This window comes from Hydra vulgaris, chromosome 13 (assembly GCF_038396675.1).
Source record: "Hydra vulgaris chromosome 13, alternate assembly HydraT2T_AEP".
NCBI lineage: Eukaryota > Metazoa > Cnidaria > Hydrozoa > Anthoathecata > Hydridae > Hydra > Hydra vulgaris.
Window position 1 is genome coordinate 56111321 of NC_088932.1, and position 22280 is coordinate 56133600.

At 27.4% G+C, this 22280-nt stretch overlaps 2 protein-coding genes across 3 annotated transcripts in view; both read right to left on the reverse strand.

Moving 5' to 3' along the window:
- Positions 1-7561, reverse strand: part of LOC100208019 (AT-rich interactive domain-containing protein 3C) — a 28422-nt gene extending 20861 nt beyond the window's left edge. Inside the window, exons 1-2 of the mRNA XM_065814882.1 lie at positions 7392-7561; positions 6818-6902 (exon numbers count right to left, since the gene is read on the reverse strand). Of these exons, the coding sequence (XP_065670954.1) occupies positions 6818-6842 (25 nt within the window). The 5' untranslated portion in view covers positions 6843-6902; positions 7392-7561. The remainder of the gene's footprint in view (positions 1-6817; positions 6903-7391) is intronic.
- Positions 7562-16016: 8455 nt separating this feature from the next.
- On the reverse strand, positions 16017-22094 carry LOC136089186 (uncharacterized). Of its 2 annotated transcripts, none has more exons than XM_065814888.1 (7): positions 19042-22094; positions 18686-18932; positions 18256-18548; positions 17898-18089; positions 17634-17767; positions 16543-16676; positions 16017-16402 (listed from the first exon to the last, which is right to left on the reverse strand). In XM_065814888.1, exon 1 carries the CDS (start codon positions 20344-20346, stop codon positions 19627-19629), a length of 720 nt encoding a protein of 239 aa, XP_065670960.1. In that variant the 5' UTR covers positions 20347-22094; the 3' UTR covers positions 16017-16402; positions 16543-16676; positions 17634-17767; positions 17898-18089; positions 18256-18548; positions 18686-18932; positions 19042-19626. Both variants share the same exon structure in this region, with proteins under 2 accessions (XP_065670960.1, XP_065670961.1).
- Positions 22095-22280: the final 186 nt, after the last annotated feature.

The following is a 22280-nucleotide window of genomic DNA, read 5'->3' on the forward strand; positions in this document are numbered from 1 at the left end:
CCACATACTTTTAAATACTTCAAGTAAAAAGACGTGCTTTTTTAAAAAGTGTGTTAATGAAATTGTTGAAATCAACAATATTTTTTCTTTATTGATATTCTTTTGAACTAAGTTCCTACCTTACCAACCGTTGTTACCAACCGTTGCTACCAACCGTTGTTACCAACCGTTGCTACCAACCGTTGTTACCAACCGTTGCTACCAACCGTTGTTACCAACCGTTGTTACCAACCGTTGCTACCAACCGAAATTCTACAAACAACGCTCATTTATATTCTTTATCTTTTTTATAAATTAAAAATAACAATGAACGCATACATTCGCATCGTTGTTATTTATTTGTTATGTCAAGTCAAGTCATATTATTTTGAAAACAAAGTTATAAAAAGAACGCAAAATTAAAGTTGCAAAATAAAATTTTGCTTTTTTTGATTCAAATGTATACTTGTCATTTTAAAAAAAACGTCACTCAAATGTGTTATTTGCTAAAGTCTTATCATTTTGGCTTATAAAAGATTAAATTGGTTTTTCAATGTCTGATGGTGGTTTTATGTCTGTAGTTCTAGCTTGAAATTTTTGGTATTTTTTTATTTGGCTTCATTAATCATTTTTTTTCCTCAAAAACTTAAAACGCCTTTCTTCAAATTAGGAGTACATTTTTTCGATGTTCATATTCGATCGGAGCATCCTCGAATAAGTCAGTTAATAAAGTTATTAGAAAACATTTTAAAAACATATAAAAATTAAAATGCTAAACAATAAAACAATAGAACAATAGAACTTTCAGTTTGATTATAGTCTGATTAACAAAGTTTTTAATTTACAATCAAATTAAAGGATAATATAGTTATTAAATAGTAAGAAACTACTTAAAAAATGTAAAAAAAATCGATCATAATTCATTAGTTTTCTGAGTTGAACGGTTGTCTTCGCAACACATAATTTGTTTACAGATAAATATCAACTGATACTCATCAACTTATTACTTTTAAAATTCAACATCTTTTATTTTTCTGTAAGTGTTAATTTTATAAAACAAAAAATTGTATTAATAAATCTATCCTTTCACATAATATTGAGTATACAAAGAATTGTATGGTATCAATGGTAATTGTATGGCATCTAATGATAATTACACGATCTTTAAGAATTTCAAATATATGTACAGCTCTAAAACTCCCAAGCTCTTCGGTATTATATATTCTGTCAAAAGCTGTAAAATATCAGAGTTTTAATCACTGCTATTTTTATGGCTTTTGGTTTGTAATTCTTGTAGTATGAGTATTTTAGATCAAACTGGAAAACCTTAATGACATTTATTTAGACTATAGTTCTTTTTTATAGATAAAACTACTTTAAACTTAAAGTTAAAATTACATTAAACTTATAAAAATAAAGTTTACAAGTTAAATCAAAATGTTCTTAATGCAACAAAAACAATCAACTAATTAAGATTAAATAAAAATTTATTATTTGATCAAGATTAAATTAAAAAATTGTTTAATTAAAATCCCCCACTTAATTACTTAAACTTATTTGCTACTAGCTTAGCAGGGTATACGTCATACATAACGCCATACAGTTTCATCTTAGAAATCTAGGTCTATTGTAGAATCAAGGTCACATTTTTGAATTTAGGTATCATTTAAGTACCTAGGTATCATGTTCCTTATATTTTAGGTCTTATCTTAAAATCTAGGGTTAATATTTGGATGAAGGACTATTTTTCCTTACATTAACTCTATATTTTAAGATAAAAATCATTGAAGAATTTACAATCAGAAGTTGTGAATTCTTTTATGATTTGCTTTACTAGTTTAACTACTGCAATTTGTTCTAAGATAAAAATATTTTCTTTTTTCTAATTTTTATTTTCTTTGTGACTTTCTTTTTTATGCACCTTTATTATTTAGCCCCTAATTGAGGAGCTATGTTGCGTAGAAATGGAACTGAAAAAATAAAGATTTATGATTATAATAAATTTTTAAAAATGTTAACGAATTGTATTAAAGTTAAATCATAAAACTAGTTCTACTGAATAAAAGTTTTATCTCTCTAAGATAATAATTTTATTATCATCTCTCTAAGATAAACTGAGCCTGTATTTTATTTTTTATTTTTATTGAAAAATGGAAAAAACACATGCTAAAACCAAAGAGATAAAACATGAATCGAAAACACGATACAACCTGGAGCGATTTTAAGAATAAAACGAGGGAGGGGCGAAGCCATAACTTGCCAACGGAAATGTGTCTAATACCAACTTACTGACTATATTCTTTAAAAAATCGACCATAAATTGAAAATGTCCTTCCTATATATAGTTTTCTTCATTCGGACAATCACATTTATTCTTATTCGCATTAAAACATTCGAAAACGTAATGAAAAGAACTTCTTTGTACCAGTTGAAACAGTTTTCATCTTAACAGTTCCCAAAAACAGATTGCAGTTGTTTGTGGTTGCATTCTATTTAATATATTAATGCATTTGTTGCAGTTGCATTCTATTTAATGTATTAATGGTGAATGACTTTTTTTGTTTTGGTTTGTTTCATAACCTTCATAAAATAAGTTCTCCATTGTTTTATTCTGTGTATTCATGTTTAATTCTGATTGAACGTTTGCCATTCGCTAACTTTAGACTTGCTAACCTCGCTAATTTTAGAGAAAACCTTTTTTATATTGCTTGTATTTCTTAAGTTCTTATAGAACTGTTTTAATTCTTGTAGAATCTTTTTTTTCTATTTTCTAGTTTTTTACTTAAGTGTCCATTTGTTGCATGTCTAAATAAATTACAGTGTATTATGAAATTATCTGCCCTCTTGCAAACTCTGTCTGCTGGTAAAATGAATTCCCAGGAGTTAAAAGACACATACGAATTTCTAAAGACAATCTTTGAGCTTGCATAAAGTACATAATATTACGCAGGCTCCTCAGAGGGTGAGGGGGGCCAAAGATCCTGATAGTACGTATTTCAATATTATTTTTATTATAAGAGACGCATCCATTACTAAGCGGTCTTAAAATGCTGTGTGATTGGAAGTCATTATTTAGAAGAAAATGCAACAAAGTTGATTTCTGTACCCTTGACGGCTTTTTCCTCAGACTAGTAGTAAAATTTTGGCTCCAATTCTTTAAAATCAACTATACAAAAGTTGTAAAATTCAATATATCTTAAAAAGTATGACTCCTTCGAGGGTGTTTTTGACAGATGTTGGATTTGTTGCAAATAAGAAAAGAAGCTTATAGAATCATCTACTATCCTATCATATTAGTTGATAAAATTCGCTCTATTTTTATGAATCCTTTTTTTCTATAATGACAACGTATTTTTTAAAACCCCACAGGATATCTTTTTATTGTGTAAACTAAAGTTGTGCAATAACTATACAGGTTGGTAGAACATTAGTAGCACATCGGTAGCTTCTGATTTAAAACTAATATTAAATTTACAAACAAAAATTCGTTTAAACATTAAAATTTTATCTTTTGATTGACCTGTAACATTATTATTGTATATTTTATGCAATTTTTTAATGATCAGGCCAATATATTTGTTTAAACTTATTTCTCCATAATAGCTTTTAGTCCTTCAAAGTTCCCTAATTTTTCGACACATTTTTTTTCCCGGTTTCCCAAAAAAAAAATTGGGGTAGAAAAAATTGAGGTGAAAAAATTGGGGTAAAAAAAAGAGGTAGAAAATGGTATTTTCTACCTCTTCCCCAATTTTTTTTTTGATTCACTCACCTTTGAAATAATTTTTTTTTAATTTTGTACAACCTAGTATATTCCACCTTATTACTTTTAGAAAAAACTTCTTTCAAACTGGCTTCCTTTGAGAACCAACTTTTAAGAAGTAATTAGCTTTTTATAAATACTCTACACATGAATATTATAAAAAATACATAGGGAAAAACTGGGCAAGATGACGAATGGGGCAATTGGCTTTTCTTATAACAGCTCAACAAAAAAAACTTAAAAATAGTTAAAAACGAAATTGTATTTACATCTTGCATATTAATACTCCAATCGGTTTTTTTAAATATTATTAAAGCATTTTTGTAAGCATAACTTTTTGTGCTTAAAAAAAAAAACCTTGTTTTTGGTAATTCATAATGGATGGTATCCTTCGGATGTACTTTTTTTAAGCAGAATCAAATTTACAGATAGGCTCGATAGGCTATAGACTACGGCGGCAAATTTTTTGGGGCAGCAAATTTCTGTAAACATTTTTAAATTTTAGTTTGAAAGTTGTTTCGATTATCATTTAGTTCATGTTTTCAATAAACTGTGATTTTTACCAAGTCTTGAAATTTGTTGTTATTTTTTTTAAGAGGATATTTATTCTGTTTATTTGTTTATTTTATGTCTATTAATCATTATAATATAATTGTTTCAATGAAAATACAGAGTTAAGGAAGCGGCGCGTATTTCTTTCTTTACTTTACGAACTTTTTTTTTTTGCATGTAAGGGCGGCAATTTTTCATAGCCTAATGGCGGCAAAATTTTAAATCCGCCTCTGTTTTTAGAAATAGTGTTTTCCGACATTTATTTTGTGTTACTTTAGTTAAAGCAGTTAGTAGTTTTAAAACTATTTTAGACAGAAATCGCATAATAAATCATCTTGCCCCTGTCACTTGACAAGGTAAGAAATTTATGAACTTTTTATTTTAATTTCAAATTTTTCTACTTGCAAACTGAAAATTCATGCAGGCAATGAATCATTATGATAACATAAACATACTGACAAAATAATATTGTTTCATTACTGATAGTTTTTCAATAACTCAGCGCTTTTAAAACGTTCACTATCTTGCCTCGTCTTCCGTTACTTTAAACTGTTAACTTCAATTCCTAATTTTCTTAATTTCTACTTTTAACTAAACTTTTTATTGTTAAAAATGAAAATTTAAAGATTAAACGATTTTAGTTTGACTACTTTAAACTTTTAATTAAAAAGTAAAATAAAATATATGTAATTTAATTTAAGTGTTTTAAAGTATTTAGAATAACTAAAGTTTGAAATATTTTTAAAGTAAATTTAAAAATAAATATATAGTTGATTATGCAAGAAAATTTCTTTAAACATTTTATTGATTGGAATTAGAATTTAATGATCAGTGTCATAATTTATTAACTTATATATATTTGCTATTAACTTGTATCAAGAACCAAGGCGTCGGTTTTTATCTGGAAGGGCTTTCTTGAAGGGTTTTCATAGCACTGAAAAAAAAAAGAGAACGCAAAAAAAGGAAAACAACATCTATGCAAATAGAATACAATTTTTACAGAATATAATTATTACTATATACACTTTATATACTATATATACATTATAAAGTATACCCGACAAAAAAATTTGATGTATCATTAAATGATCGCCTAACTCAATTAATAGGATAGCGTAAATGTGTGGATATTGTATTTATATCACTTAAGTTTTATAAATACCGTAACCAAACATGGCCCAAACCTAAGCTATCCCATAAATCAAATAGGTTATAAAATTGTAGCCCATTTAACTTATGAACTACGTGTGATTTATCAGATCAAGTTTTCACTATCATTCACTCTCTTGGTATATTATCTACAATTTTGGTCACCTCAAATTTTCATGCCGGGTAATCAATATCGGTGGTCAGTAAATGTGGTTCAGGGATCTTTAAATAAATGTTGATTTTGTATCTAATTTTGATTAAACACAAAAAAAGTATTCTCTGAGTTAAGACAATCATTTTCATAACTAGAAGAAAAAAGTTTGGAAAATAGTGGGGAAGGAGGCAGAAACCCTGCACCCCTCCTACTCTATCGCTACGATCCTTGTATATAATCCAAGTCTTTTTAAAGTAATTTGACCCAAAGCCAAAACGAAAAATACTGAATATACGTGACGACTTAAAGACTTTTATTAATGGTTTAACATTCGTTATGAAAATTTAGTATAATATTATTATACTATGTTTCCATCAGGGATACGGAGTCCCAAAAAAGACTCCGGAATTGAAAGTCACAAAAAGATTCCTTTATCCTAGTTTTTGGATAAGTATATAGGAGTTCTAAAAATAGTATCCAGGAGTTCTAAAAATATAAATAAGTTTATGGACTACTAAAAGGAAAAAAATTAAGACTTTTAAGTTAGAGGAACAATCATTTTTCGAGCCCGGAGTCCTTAGGTATAATGGCGGCAAGGACTCCGGGACTCCAGGACTCCGTGCTTAAAAACAATAAGTTTTAAGTCATTAAATTTCATGAATGTTTTTATTATAGCAGATAATAAGTCAACAAACATGTTTAGAGCTTCTGGACACTACAGACTTGAAAAAAGTAGAGTTATAAAGCCGGAGTCCTTTTGGGACTCCGCATCTATGGTTTCCATAACAGTAAAACCATTAATAAAAGTTTAATATCCAAGTTAGTGCTTTGGTAAATTGTTTATTTCACGGAACTGATACCGTATTTTTGACAAGTGTCAATCTTTTTGTTTTAATCACACAACAAAAACCAAGCGTAACTTTTTACATTATAATAACGGTAGCATCCTACTGGATTTTTCTAAACTATCAAAAGCTTTATTTGCTAGATCACGGTTACTTGTAACCACGGTTACTAATTGGCAGAACTCTGATATTAGTTAGCAAAACACAATTATGACTTACCAGAACATATTTAGCAGAAATTATTTTATTTTTGAAAGTGTTGCTTAAAAAATTAAATGAATAAAATAAATATACTTAGAGTATAAAAATTTAGAAGTTTTGATATTATGTTTACAAGATTTTTTTGTTTTTGTTTAACAAAAGATTTTATGTACTTACTTGCAATAAAGTTGAAAGCGTTCATTATAAAAGTTGGTAGAAGCAAGAAGATACAAGAAGCAGGAATAAGCAAAATGTGATTTTTCTAAAAAAAAATTTTCTTTTAAAAAAAAGAAAACAATTTCAATTTCATTTTTTTTAAATCAGTTTTTTAATTATAATTAAAGTCCATGTGACATTTATAAAACGTCTTATAGTCGTCACAAGTCCGCACATTGTCTGTAAGACACGTCTAACGAACGTTCTGTGTATGCTGGGTTTATCAGTCAAAATTCAGTAATATCATTCTTACGACTAATTCATTTATTTTATATATATATATATATATATATATATATATATATATATATATATATATATATATATATATATATATATATATATATATATATATATATATATATATATATATATATATATATGTATATATATCTTTATTAACACTATTTTTATTATTAATATTAATTTTACTATTGTTATTATTCTATATAGTATATAGATTAACAAGTAGATACCTAGTTTTATACAAAAGCATATTTTTGATATACTAAAAATAAAATGCATAAACTCTAACCTGTTTTTCTTAATAAAAAATATTTTGATAAACAATTAAGTATCATTAATTTCTTGTTAATTCGAGTTCTGATTTCTGTTAATATAGCTATTAAACTGCATTTGTGTTAATTAATATTTGTGTACAGGGGGTCACGGTGGCTCTATTCAAAAGTTAATTTTCTCATCGCTATTGAAGCATTAATTATTTATTAGTATTATTCAATTAACATTATGCGCAATAAGTGGTCTAGTTTCTTGCCGTCCGTTAACTCAAATAAAAATTTAATAAAGATATTACTTTCCATTCTCAAGTGTTCTTAGTGCTCATGTAATTTACTATAAAACATTTTACGGAGATTGAAAACATTAGCGTAAATAATAAAAAATCATTGCTTAGTTAATTTATTCTATAAATTAACTAAGCATCGATTTCGTACTAATATTTTGTAATATTTGACTATTTATTTTTTTAACAATTATCTAAATTAAATAAACGTAAATTATGAAAGTAATATATATATATATATATATATATATATATATATATATATATATATATATATATATATATATATATATATATATATATATATATATATATATATATATATATATATATATATATATATATATATATATATATATATATATATATATATATATATGTAAAATTATTATGAGTCACGCAAGGATTGAAAACGAGTTATATAGACCCGGGAACAAAAGCAAAAATAAAAAGGTCCAACTCGTGAAAAATTAATCGAATTATATTGATACATTATTAATCGATTTATATTGATATATAATTAATCGAATTATATTGATACAATCGATTTACATTGATACATTATTGATTAGACAAATAACATTAGCGTTTTGAATTTCTTGCTCTTCTAACGGGGCACAACAAAAGTGTAGATTAAGTGGGGTAAATGCGGTAGTGGTGTAGTGGTAAAGCGCTCGCTTTATAAGCGAGAGGTTCCGAGTTTGATCCCCACCACGTCCCTGGTAGTACCGCGCTCAACTTGTTTCTCCGCACAGCTGCCTTGTTTGTCAAGGTTCGTGTTTCGGAGTTTTAGAGTTGAGAGAGGGTTATAACCACTATTAAGTAGCCTCCTCATCTGTAGTGGCCTTCTCGGCCTTGGGGAGGTGAATAACAAAAAAAAAAAAAAAAAAAAAAAAATTGGTTTAAAAGTAAAGATACGTGAATGAAAGAAATGTTTATTTATATTCTTTTAGAAGAAAATCATTACGTCACCATTTTGTTTTTGAAAGCGTCCATTTATTTTTAAAAATAATTTATACCATAATTGTGCAAATTAATTATAAATCTCGTATATTTTACTTTAACATAATGATCTATTAAAACTCTATTGTGAGGTATTATTTTTAAAAAATTTTTTATTTAATTAATTAATTTTATTATTTTGAGAAAATAATAAAAAACTAAACTACTTTTAGTTGAGCAACAACAGGAATATTTTCTTTGTCTATTATAGAACCAAAAATTTTTTAATTGGTTTAATATTTAAATTAATGATGGGTTTCAGTATTTTTTTTTTGCAAATGGGCTCCTCAAATAACACAGGTCAACAAAAAAATTTTTTTTTTCTGGTGCCGAGCAAATAATTTGTTTTTTGTATAGCATTTCTCATTTTGATTTCAAATATGCAACTCATTTTTCACCATCACGTCAAGTTGTAAAGATATTTGGGTTCAAATCTTAAGTATTTGGGGTAAAGTCTTATAAAAAACTTATATTGTCGAAAAAAAAGTTATTTAAAAGTATATAAACTTGGGTCACAAAAGAAGCGTATTTTCATAGAAATTTTAGAAAACATAAATATTTTTCCTTAAATTTTATTGAAAAAAAAATTATGTGAAAAAATGCCAAAGACTCCTTAAAGAATTTAACAAAATGTTTTTCTTCAATAATACAAAAAGTACTTATTTTTATTATTTTATTTAACGAGTAACATTTTTAAAATCTCTATGAAAATACGCTTCTTTTGAGACCCAGGTTGACATACTTATGAATAATTTTTCTTTGACAATATTAGGGATTTTATCCTAAATACCAAAGATTTGAGACTAAATATCTTTACAACTTGACGTGATGGTGAAAATTGAGTTGCATATTTGAAATCAAAATGAGAAATGCTATACAAAAAACAAATTTGCTCGGCGCCAAAAAAAAATAATTTTTTTTTGTTCATCTGTGTAAAAGAAAAGATTAAGTATTGTCACATTTTATCAAGTATTCAGTTAAAAAATTTTAACGCATTTGAAATATGTAAACTTAAATTAATCCTAATAATCTACTCAGTGGGCAAGGAATGTTCGTTGGACGTTTTCAAAACGTCAAACAAACTTGTTACGCCTATATGATGTCTATATGCTCGCTAGTAAGCTTAGAACTGCCGTATTTTTACTATGAAGTTAATTAAAAAATTTTTTTTGCACATCATCAATAAAAAGTTGTACAACTTTTATTAATCGCATGAAACATTTTGCAAAATTTTTTCCATGGGTATTAAATGTCTTTGTTTTTTTATTGTTTTTTTTTAATTTATTTATTTAGGTACCCCAAGAAGTCTTTACGATCTTGTCACAGAGCACCAAGGAATGTCACATAATGCTCGTGATTTGTTATCTGCCTTTTTGAGGCTGTTAAAATTTGCAACCAACGTGTTTTAGAAACGGTTTTCAGATATAAAAAAGATTCAGAAATTAAAATAGTATGCGGCTTTTAATTTATTTCAGCGGTTTCTCTCATGTCAACCTATTGAAAAGAGCAAAACTATAAAAAATAAATAAATTGCTAGCCCTAGGCTGGCACAAATTTGAATTTTTTTCCTCATTTTTACATAGTTGACTAGCGCAATCAAATGCACACGTTAAACTATAAAATTAGATGTTTTAACTACAATGAAAAAATAAAGTAATAAAAGGTCTTTAAAAAAAAAATATTATGAATAATAAAAATAAATATTTTAATGCAAACGAAAATAGTTAATATGTTTTTTACCTCGTGTATGTAAGGCGGAAATAATGTTTGTAAATTACTTTTATTAGGTGGTTATTCAATACCCTTATGTACTTGTTCTTCGTGTCTACTTTGAGTGATATTTCGGGAAATAACATCAATTTGTAGCTTAATTTGTACATAAATGTTTGTTCTTATCAAATACATCAATAGTCAAATTCACTTTATTAAAATGTCAAAAGAAATTAATTTCAAATTATGATAACCTTGTAAAATAACGTTTGCTGTTACGTAGTTTTGATCAATTTCTTTTTAATATCATGTATCAATTTGTACCATTAACGCGGTTTTGCAATCAATTATAGTCATATCAAATTCATTAAAATCAACAAATAAGTTCTAATTAAATATATTACCGCAGTTTTTAAAAGTTTTTTAATGGATTACAATGTTGTCTAATAGCTTTTGTATTTCAGGTGTTTAGTTTTTGAAACAAGCAGTTCACTAAAAGTAAACAAGTTGTTTAGTTCTGGCAAAAACAGTTGATCAAATCAATACAATACAAATTTGTTAAGAAAATGAGGCCGCTGACTATAGCATAGGTTGAGTAAAAAAGAGGTTCTCATCGAAATATACTTTACTATTCTTCTTTTTGAACCTTTTCGACGTTTGTAAACTGCTTTCTCTCTTTCTCTCTCTCTGTGACAGTTTCTAAACTGCTTATAGATCTCTTTATATATATATATATATATATATATATATATATATATATATATATATATATATATATATATATATATATATATATATATATACATATATATATGTATATATATATATATATATATATATATATATATATATATATATATATATATATATATATATATATATATATATATATATGTATACATATATATATATATATATATATATATATATGTATATATATATTTATTTATTTATTTATATATATATATATATATATATATATATATATATATATATATATATATATATATATATATATACACTGATGCATCAAAAAACCACTCTAAAAGTAGAAAATAGCTAAGGAAAAACTCATTAAACGATGTTAACTCAAATCGTCATCTTGCCCCGCATACGGGGCAAGATGACGATTTGAGTTAACAAAGTTTAAAACTTTAGGAAAAGAAAACTCTATGAAGCTATAAACGCCTCAAAAACCATCATCACAAATTCTTTTTTATTAAAAAAGTAATACAAATAAAGGTGTAACTTTTAAAACTAATAAATTATACATTTATATCGTTCAATGCAAAAAAAAAATAGTAACAACCTAGTAATAAAACTATTGTCAAACAAATATTGTATTTCGTAATAAAATAATGACTGAACAAAACAAGAATAGCAAACAGTACAAGTAAACTTCCGTTTAATATAGATTACGGACAAGCCATCTTGCCCCGGTCATCTTGCCCCAGGCTAATACAATCTTTAAAATGAATCAGAATCAGTACATAATCAAATTATCATAGCCTAATACGTCTTGTATGGCTTCCAGTTTAATCAAATTAAATAAAAATTTCTCGCCTACTTTTAGCTGGTGATGTAGCGATGTAATAAATCAAGTCAAACGAGGATAAAAAATTTTTTCTCAATGTCGGAAAAACTTTTTTAATACTTAACTTTCGTCACAAAAATAATATTTAAAAAGAAACCATTGATAAATCTAGTAAAATTAATCTACTTCCCTTTCAGCTAAAGTCAACTGTTATATTTAGTTTTGCTTAAGAGATAACTGTAGGTCGTCATCTTGCCCCATTCGTCATCTTACCCCATGTTCCCTTAAATTAAGCGTATGTATAAATATTATTCTGTGTTCATTTGGATTTCAACAAGTTGTTGGTAAACCCAAGATTTTTTTTGCTCGTTGTGAATACTTTTTTCACAGTCACTAACTTAGGTAGTTGTTGAAAAGTTCAAAAACATCCTCAGGTTTACCTTTGACGTAATTATAAAACTTTAGCTCAATTGATTAAGTATTTTGTTATTTGACCGAGACAAAATGTTATGAGACAAAAAAACAATTAACTTTTTTTGATCGTTGAACAAAAAAAAAAGTTTATTAAAAAATTTTCAAAATGATTTTTATCTTTAACTATCCGGAAGGATGGTATTAAAAATAAAAAACTACACAGAATTAGGAATGGAACCTTTTAAAAGAACTAAAGATGGAACCTTTAAATAAACTAAGGATAGAACTTTTTAATGGACATTTTAATCTATGTTTAAATGAATAATTTTAAATACTTTCTCAGAAAGATCACATAATAGAGGTTATGGAGGAGACCAGCTTACCAGACTTTATCAAAATCCTTTTACATTTTAAGAGCAAAAATCCTGGGCTGACCACTTTTATCACGGCCCTGAAACCAGATTAGATAATGCTTAGAAAGGAGGACAGGTTAGATGATAGTTAGAGGGGTTTGAATATTTACATGTAGTTTAGAGAGTATTGAAGAAAGTTCTGGAAGAAAGTTTTGAACAACTCTAACGGGAAAAGTTTTTTTTTAATTTCATTCATTTTTTTACCAGATCAACCTAATTTTGTTAAGAGAGTTAATCTCGTAAGAAAAAATGTGTGTCTGAATTCAAGAGATTACATAGAAAGTTGCAATTTTCCGTTGAAAGACAAAAAGCATCAGCTCAAGAAAATTTTAAAAAGAATCTTAGTCTCAAGGTAGTTGTATATAGTGCAGTGTAGTTTATAATAGACTTTCCGGGCAAAAATTGCAAAATATTCGAGCAGTGCCAGCAGAGTAAGTGGTACCAGGGTGATTCACTGCGTCATTCAAGCGATTATTTAAGTTACGAATAATAATAGCAGACGGGTAAAACTTGGTAAACTTAAACAGGTAAAAATTTAGTCTTGTGAAAAGAAGAAAAAAAAATGCACAAAGAGTTGTTTGTGTGACGTAGATTTAAACAAAAGCACGTAAAATAGTCAGAGGATTTCACTTTATTTCACGAAATATTGAAAAATTTACACGTATGTATATTCGCTGGCAAAGCATGTGATTACTGAAGTTTTTGCAAACCAAAGGATTATAGCCATTAACACTGTAATCCAAAACTGAATCAACCGAGTTAAAATTGCTCTCATAAATAGCATGCGGATCTAATAAAGTTTGCAAAATGTAAGACTCTATGAATAAAAAGTTATTTTGGTACTGATAGTCAACTTCTTTTCATACTATAATCATCATTTATGAGAACACTCAGACATTGATTGTACTTGGCACCTTAAGCTAGAGGCGTTCCAAAAAGGGTGGGTGATTTGAGGCAACGGGAAAATATTTCCACACGCCCCGATGATAGAAGAGCCCAATTTTTGGATAAAAAAAGTTATATAATGAGTTGAAACTGAAAGGATTTAAAGAGTCGCTATATTTAGATAGAGATTTATAATATTTTGGAATATTATAAAATATTATAAATCTCTGTCTAAATATAGTGACTCTATTATTTTTTTAATATAAAAAACAGGAGCAAAAATTAAAGACATTAAATAACATTAGATAGTAATAATTGTAATGTTTAAGTATACTAGCAAATCATATAAATAGTTTCAAAGCTGCAATAGTGACTATAGTTCAGATGAATAAAGAAAAGCAATTGCTTTTACTCAGTAATAGGTCAGCTTTACGTGAATAAAAACTTCAGCAATTCACGGCGATTTAAGCCGTGAAAAAAAATGGCGATTAGATTTTTCGGCAAATAATGAAATTTTTTTTTTTAATTTGTTATTAATGAGGTACAAATTTCACATGAATAAATAAGCACAATACATTTTTGAAATTTTATGTCCTTAAGCGTTTAACCTAAATCGTAAAAATAAATGAGAATGTTTGAATAACTTTTGTTTGAAAATTTTTTGGCCAAAAAGTTCAATTGATTCAAATTCTGTAAAAAAAAGCGTTAAAAATCTGTATGTTTTGTTTCAACCGATCATTTTTTTAACTAAAATAAATTGATTTTACGGCAAGCTATGTATATATTCTATACTTTTTGTGCGTTCTGAAAAAATTTCTTACCACTATAAAAACCTAAAATTGCGCAAAGTCTGGTGTTGTATCATTCAATTCTAACTAAGTAATTATAAACATGTTAAGAGATACATGTATTTATATTTTATGAGATAACACTTGTAATCATTTACTTTGAAATGTACAATAGATTCCACAATTATGGAATTTCTAATATTTGCCCTTAACTTGCAGACATAGATAATATCATATTTTATTGAGTAACAACTTATAAGATTTATGATATTCAAGATATTAACAAGAAAATCTACTTTTAATTGTGTAACGTATTAATTAAACTATAAATATGCAAGATTTAATGTTGTAATGCATAGAAAATATTTATTTAAAAATACTTAAACTTCATGTAACATTTTTCTATTGTAACTTTTCATTAAAAAACTAAAAAATGTCCCTCCGATAACTTTTAAACACAAATATAAGTACGAACCTCGCTAAGTCGGACTCTCAAGGGGAATAGATGAAGTTCGATAAAAGATAATAGTCCGACATAGCGAATGTCCTAAAACGAAGCTCTCGGTATTTATAGAATGTTCAAAGGAAATTAAATATCTGATTTAGTAAAAGTTCGACCTATCCAGGGTCTGAATTTACGAGGTTCTACTGTAGTTTCTATTGATGATACATTTCTTATGCACAATGCTACCTTATAAACTATTTGATTATAAATCCGAGAAATTTTCAACAGCAGTATTAATTATATCAATATATACTTCCATACTATAAAACTTAAAGTACAATTATTTTTTTTTTAGTTTTCGGTAATGGTGCAGAATAGAGAGCCATTATTATTATTTTAAAATAATAATACATTTCTGAATTATATACTCCTTAGAAAACCTTTTTATTAAAAGATTGGATTTTCAATACAAATTTGTATAGAATAAAATTTAAGATCTAAGCATTTTTTTTAATTTATTCTGGTTTCATAGCTCTAGCTTTCGGTTTCTCAGATAATGTTCTTTCAACGCGCTTTTTAAACGACTACAGCCTCATATGCCAAAACAAACAATTAAGATTTGAATTACATAGGATTCAAGCAAATGCATCTTTGGAGTTACAGATGCACTTGGCCAAGTCAACCGATAATACTCCATAAGCGTACGGATTGCTAAGTTTAAAATTAAATGATTTGAGTATTAAGAATCTTTTACAAAACTTCCTTTCAATATACTAATTTAATATCTACCTAAAAGCAATCAAGACAATCATGCTCGTTTTCAAAATTTACTTTTGAATTAGCTCAAAAATGTGTTAAACTCAATCACCTATCTGTTTAAAAAGAAAACCTACCAAATTCCTGAATATCATTTTATTGAAAAGGTTGCGAGCTGTTCATGAGCTTATGACATTTTGAATAATAATAAAATAACTGCTTAAAATTCTGGCTCACTTTAACAGATAATAAATGAATATCGGCGCCAATAAAACCAAGAAATTAGTTTTGGAATGGAATTGCACAAATCTAACAATGGCTGAGGCTAAAAAAATATTTATAAAATTAAATAATTTTTCAATATTTTACAAAAAAACAAAACACATTTGCATGCGATTAAACTAATTTCAATGGATTTTTGATCAATTCAAATATAATTTTTGTGTTTGTCGACAAGCTTCAGCTTTTTTTTTTGCAATAACCAATTTACTCTTTTCTGCTTAACTGTAGTGGGTGTAATAAGCAAGGGGGTCTCTAATCCCTTTAATTTGCAAGTATCGGGTAGTTCAAATCAAAAAAACAGAAAAATATTAAAAGTTTTATTTGAACAATTCGAAAGCCACATTAGGATTTTTCCCAGTGACCTCATGTTTTTCAATTGCTGTTACAAAGCATTTTCCATGATAAGTCTGTCTTTCTACTTTATTAGCCTTCAACACTTCATCAAGTTGCTGAATGCAGGGACCTGAAGTTTTATCAAGTACATTTGCTTCATTTAATGAACTTAATTCTTTTATCTAGAAAAATATATATTTAAAACTTTAAAATATTAGCATATATATATATATAAATTTTTAATAATATTTTTATTTAACAAAAATTTCATTTTAAACTTAATTAAACATTTTTGCAAACATAATTTCATAATAATAAATACCTTGTCGTTTTTTATTAAATCATAGTAAACTATTCTTGGTGTATATGTGTTCCTAATTTCTTCTGTTTTACCAAGCTCACATAAAACCTTTAGAGAAGTTGTGTCTTGTAGAAGTGCAGTTTTATTGTCACAGTCTTCAATAACACTTTTTACAAGATTGGATTGAATATGCATGTTAATATATTTGTCAAAATCAGCTTTACCAATTATATTATTCTTTAAAGCAAGTTCTCCAGCAAGCTTTATATCTATTAAGTGGCATTTGTCTTCGAACATGTTGAAAAACTTTAAATAGGTACCCAAAGATATATGTAAAGCAGGTACAGCAAACTAACAAAATTTCAAAGGTTTATTAGACTACCAATACTAAACTCACGGTTGAACCAACAAAGAGTACTGAAAAGATTAAAAAATAAAAGTGCTAAATTATATTACCTGGTCTAGAGGAATATTAAATAAAGTTTCATTAATCACATTGTTGAATAATTTAGCATTTTTCAAATTTCCTTCATTACTTTGAAAACGATGAAAGTCATTGTTTTAGGAGTTTAGATACCTTTGTGAAACAACATGCTCTCTACATATTGGAGCTAGTTGGATATCTTTTTTAGTGATGTCACAAAAAAGACAGCAATGTCGACCTATGCATAACAGAAATGCTATCAGTATAGTAAAGGTTTTCATTAATTTTTAATGTTTTTAAAGTCCTTGAGTTTTCTTGATAAAGTTTATTTACTTTCTAAAAGAAATGCTTTTTTGTATAAGTGTAATAAAAGCAGAGCAAAATTACCAATCGCTCCTGTAATTCCATATACGCTGCAAAGGAAATCATAATCACCAAACATAAAGACATTAACATTGCAATTTCTAAATATAAACTAATGATAATTAACTATTGAATTGTAAGCATAAAAAAATAACAATTTAAATAAATAAAAAGATTATAATTTTATATAAACTATAATTGCTTTTATCATTGGCATTGTAACTTAATGCCATATCATGTTTTGTAACGTGCAATGTGTAACGAGACTGTTCTACTATAAGGTTAGTTCGATAGTCTTTGGCTTTAAATGTGCTGAAAACAATACCATTTGATTTTGAGTTTGGTTGATCTTGGTTAACTATTCGATAACTCATTTTAAATGAACCATCTCCATAATCTCCACCAATTTTTATGTGGATTTCATCACACTTTATTCCATTTTGTTTTATTAACCTGAAACTTAAAATTAAAAAAAATATTAAAAAAAGATTTATAGCTTTAACTCTTTATATGTTTAAGTAAAAAATAAAAACTTTATAACTTTTGCTAATAAACTTTATAACTTTTGCAAATATATTAAACTTTATACCTTTGAAGAACATTTAGCCGGTTTTCAATATTTGAAGGTAGATTTTCTATGTATGCCCAGGGAGCATGTTTGATTTAAAGAATAGACTAATTATTTTCATCCAACACAATAAGATCATTACCTGCCCAGGTATTTGCGACAACTCTTTGTTTACTGTTAGAAGCAGTCTGGACATTTATTGAATTCAACCATCTACAATATTTTGTAAGTCAACTTTTTCCTCAAATTAATTTTTTTTATTATATAAGCATTAATAAGACATTATTAAAAATTCACTTTAACACCTCTTTACATAACATTTATGTGTAAACTTTTTTAATAATTGAAATTTTTTTAACTAATTGAAAAAATGTTTTACCTAGTCATTGTTTTTAGTTTATTCCATGGTATCCCCACGTCAGCTTTGAAGGCAACCAATTCTTCTGCAGAAAATTCAACAAGTCCAACGTTAGCATTTTCCAAAATTTTTCTCTTTTGATTATAATCAAATGATTTTAGCATAACTGCAGTTTGCATTACTTGTAAATCTTTAGAAATTCCAATCTGAGGACTAACCTCCTCCATTAGAAGTCTGTGTCTATTTTTAAGCGTACTTGTACTGCGTGATGCACTTTCCTTGTAAGCTTTAGGTGTTACAGTTAATCAAAGAGGCTTTAAAAAAAGTATATTTATTCATTAAAAATATCATAACAATAATCTCTATTATTACGTTTATTTTAAACTTTAGACTAATTCATTTTTTCCTTTATATTTTGGATAACGAATTTAATTTTTTTTTTAATACTTACTCTTGGCCCACCAGATGGAAATTCTATTGTAGTTGTTTTCGAATGCTCAAGTTTTGCTTAATGACCTGCACGACTGCAGTTTCAATATTTCGAGGGATATCACTTGATTTATTGACTTAACGAATGTTTTATGATTTCTGATACATGCACAGAACTGCAAAGGCTATTAACCATGACGTAGGTTGAACTTATAGAACATTTTGCTTCATTTTCTAGTTTACCTTTAATAAACAATCCAATGCATCGGCTACAAAAAGAATGCTAACAATCTTTAATCATAACTGGTTGATGCATTATTTTTCACAAACTTTACAAATATATAATGTTAAAAATATTATAAATTCTATCACGCCTACTGATGGTTTTATAGAGTCTTTTCCAGTCAAATTTCCACAAGTTCTGCATACTCTCAATAATTTTTGTTGATGTTTTTCAGCCATCATCAAAATAAAGATTTTATAAAAAACCTCTTGACTAAAAAATGAAAATATATTTCATAAAAAAATGATCGGTTATAGAAACTAAAACATTTTGAGAGACGATTAACAATATTTTTATTAAAAGCTAACCTAAATGTCATAAAAATTTTACTTCGTCCATAATTGGCATCTATGTAAAGTGTTAGTTTAGGTAATATTGCAGTTAAAAGTTAAATAATTAAAGTGGATGTTTAAAAATATTTTTCACATTGATTTTATGCTTAAACTAACTCATTTTTGTAAAATTTCATTTTATGAGTCAAAATATTAGCAACCATTAAAATGTTGTTTTTTAAAACAGGAAACAAGTTTGAAAGGTAATATACAAATTGAACACGTAAGGAGCTGTTCAAATAATACGTGATTTTTTTGTCGTTTTTCTAACACCCTCTCCCCTATGTGACATTTTGTAGCATTTTGAAGAACCTAAAAAAATACAATTGGTGAATATCTGTCTAAAAACTAAGTTTGTTCCCAAATCGGACTTTGACCTTCAAGTATTGGAGTTCCATGTTCTTTACTAAATTTTGTTCCATGTTCTTTACTAACTGTCGGGGGCAAAATTGTTTTGCAAAGTGATAAGTTTAAAAAGAGAAACGCAAAGTTGTTCTTTGTATTATTGCATTCGAGACCATCTTCTCCTTGGAACAAAGAAATTGGTGGTGGAAGAAAACCAGTTGGAATAAGATGAAACAGTGAGCTGCGACAATGACCACAGAATTTTTGATCATTACATTTTACAATTTGAAAGAAGTATTGACTTTCTCTGACATGTTTAGCATCCCACTCTGCTCCGAAATATTTTAACTGTACACATTTTTCACTGTTTGGTTTTATGTACTCAGCTTTAGTTTTAAATCCATCAATGACTGTGCTAGACCAAATTTGTGCAAGAACTTCACCTGCTTTGGCAAAGTTTGCCTTTTCCATAACTTTGTCTGTTGTTTTTCCTCTTGAACTAAGATGGCTTCCAAAATGATCAAATGGTAGTATAATTCCTGCTAGGCTATAGCTTAGCGGAGCCATTCTTCTCTCTACCCTGTTAAAGGTACTTCTGCCAGGAGCATTAGTGGCCACAAACATTCCATCAAGGTCATGCTCTTTGAAATAAGTCTTGGCACAATGAATTGTTTTTTCATATCTTAGATTTTCATCTGGCCAACCATCAACAGTTATAATCATGACTGGTCTGCTAACTCGATCTTCAGTAAATAAGCTGCTTTTAAATGGAGGAAGATTGTTTATTCTGTTCACATCTTCTAAGTGACTAAGTGCTGTTTATAAATCATGTTTCGCACTTCTGATTGCTATGTATGTTGGGCCAGAGTATGTGACTGCTTGTTTTTCCATGCAATCCTTTTTAATTTCTATGGCTGCAATTACGGAAGGAATAATTTTGTGTTGAGGAGCAATTACAAAATCATGATCAGCTAAAGTTACCTTGTACTCCATATGCATCATCACTGGTGCCTGTTTGCTTGCAGCTGTCAACCCAATTGGCACCCTGGCTTTATCATCCTGGGAGTGAAACGGTACTTCTTTAGGACCCAAAACTACCGCAAATTCTTCAAGAGCACTAATAAATGATTTGGCAAATTTTGTGTCTGCATGATATTTATGCTCAGATTTGTGTGATCTCGAGAGATTGTAACCATGATTTTTCAATTCTTCAACCAAGTCATTTAATGTTTTTACAGTTCGAACCATTTCAGCTCTTCTCCTATCATCAGAAGCAGACCCTTTCATGGCAATACCTACAATTGCTTTTATTAAACTGTCCTGATCAGAGGCTAGCGATCGACCTTTTGATACTGAATTTTTAATTCCACACAACTTTTTTCTAATATCTGGATCTAATACTTCTATAGCTTTTTTTTTTAAGTCTGGTTGCTGTTTGGCGTTCAGTGGCTTTTTGACGAAGTACAAGATCTCGGCTTTTTTCTACCAAAATTTTTTGCTTTTGCCCTAGTATTTGGTAGTCTTCTTGTGACAACAAGTCGCAATTTCTTTTTTCAGTGAGATATGCAATATCTTTTTGTAAAATAAAAATTTCATTTTTTAATTGATCTTGTTTCGGGGCTTGTTTTGTTAAAACTTTTGAGAAATTGGAATTTTCTTTTTCACATTCTTCACTTGTTGTAATTGATTGGGTCGCGTCAGTCATGCCATCAAAAGTGATTTTAGATTCAACCACACACTTTTTTGGTGTATTCGGTACTTGGTTCGGTAATTTTGTCCATTAAGATAAAATACCAACTTTATTTCGGAGTTCAATTTGTTTTAGCTCTTTAAATTTTTTTTCAACTTCTACATTTAATTTTATTTGTTCCTTCTTGAGACTTTTGCTTTGGTTTGTTTGCAAATGCTTTTAAATATCCTTCATAAATAGATTTGTAAAGTTTTTATTTTTCACTAGACATTTTTAATATATAACAACATCAACAACAAGAAATTAATTTTCCTTACAATCATTGCGATAAATAAGTATATAGTAAAGATATTTTTAATAATAGCATTAATAATAGTACTACTATTACTAAAATGTTATATCATAGTAACTAAATAACTTAAAATATAATAAAACTGATAACGTAACTAAAGTAGTTCGACAAATTCATTAGAGTGACACAAAACATTAAAAGTAATAATAACAATAACATTAAAAATTAAAATATTGTAAAACTAAAATATTTATAGATCAGATGACGATCAAGAATAATATTTATGTTTAAAGATCAAATTTTAAACAACTATTAATACTAAAATTTTTATTAGATTTATACAAATATTTGTTAAAAAAAATTAGATTTTTAACGGTAACATAAATTGCTTTTAAATAATCGCCCACTATCTGGTTTTTCTAAGTTTGTAGAATGTCTGCGATTACCACAAGTAACTTAAAAAAAAGCTAATTTAAATTTTTTATTTTCATTTGTTATGACTTCGTTAAACAATAAACGCTAGCTACTTGTGAAGTCGCTGCTTAGCATTTTTCTTGAAAATTTTCGTATTATATATAATATTATTAATTATCTCGGAGTTTGCAATTTTAAAAAATTACGCAGTGATAAAAAATTTAGTTTAAAAAGTTATTTATCACGTCACACTGTAGCAAA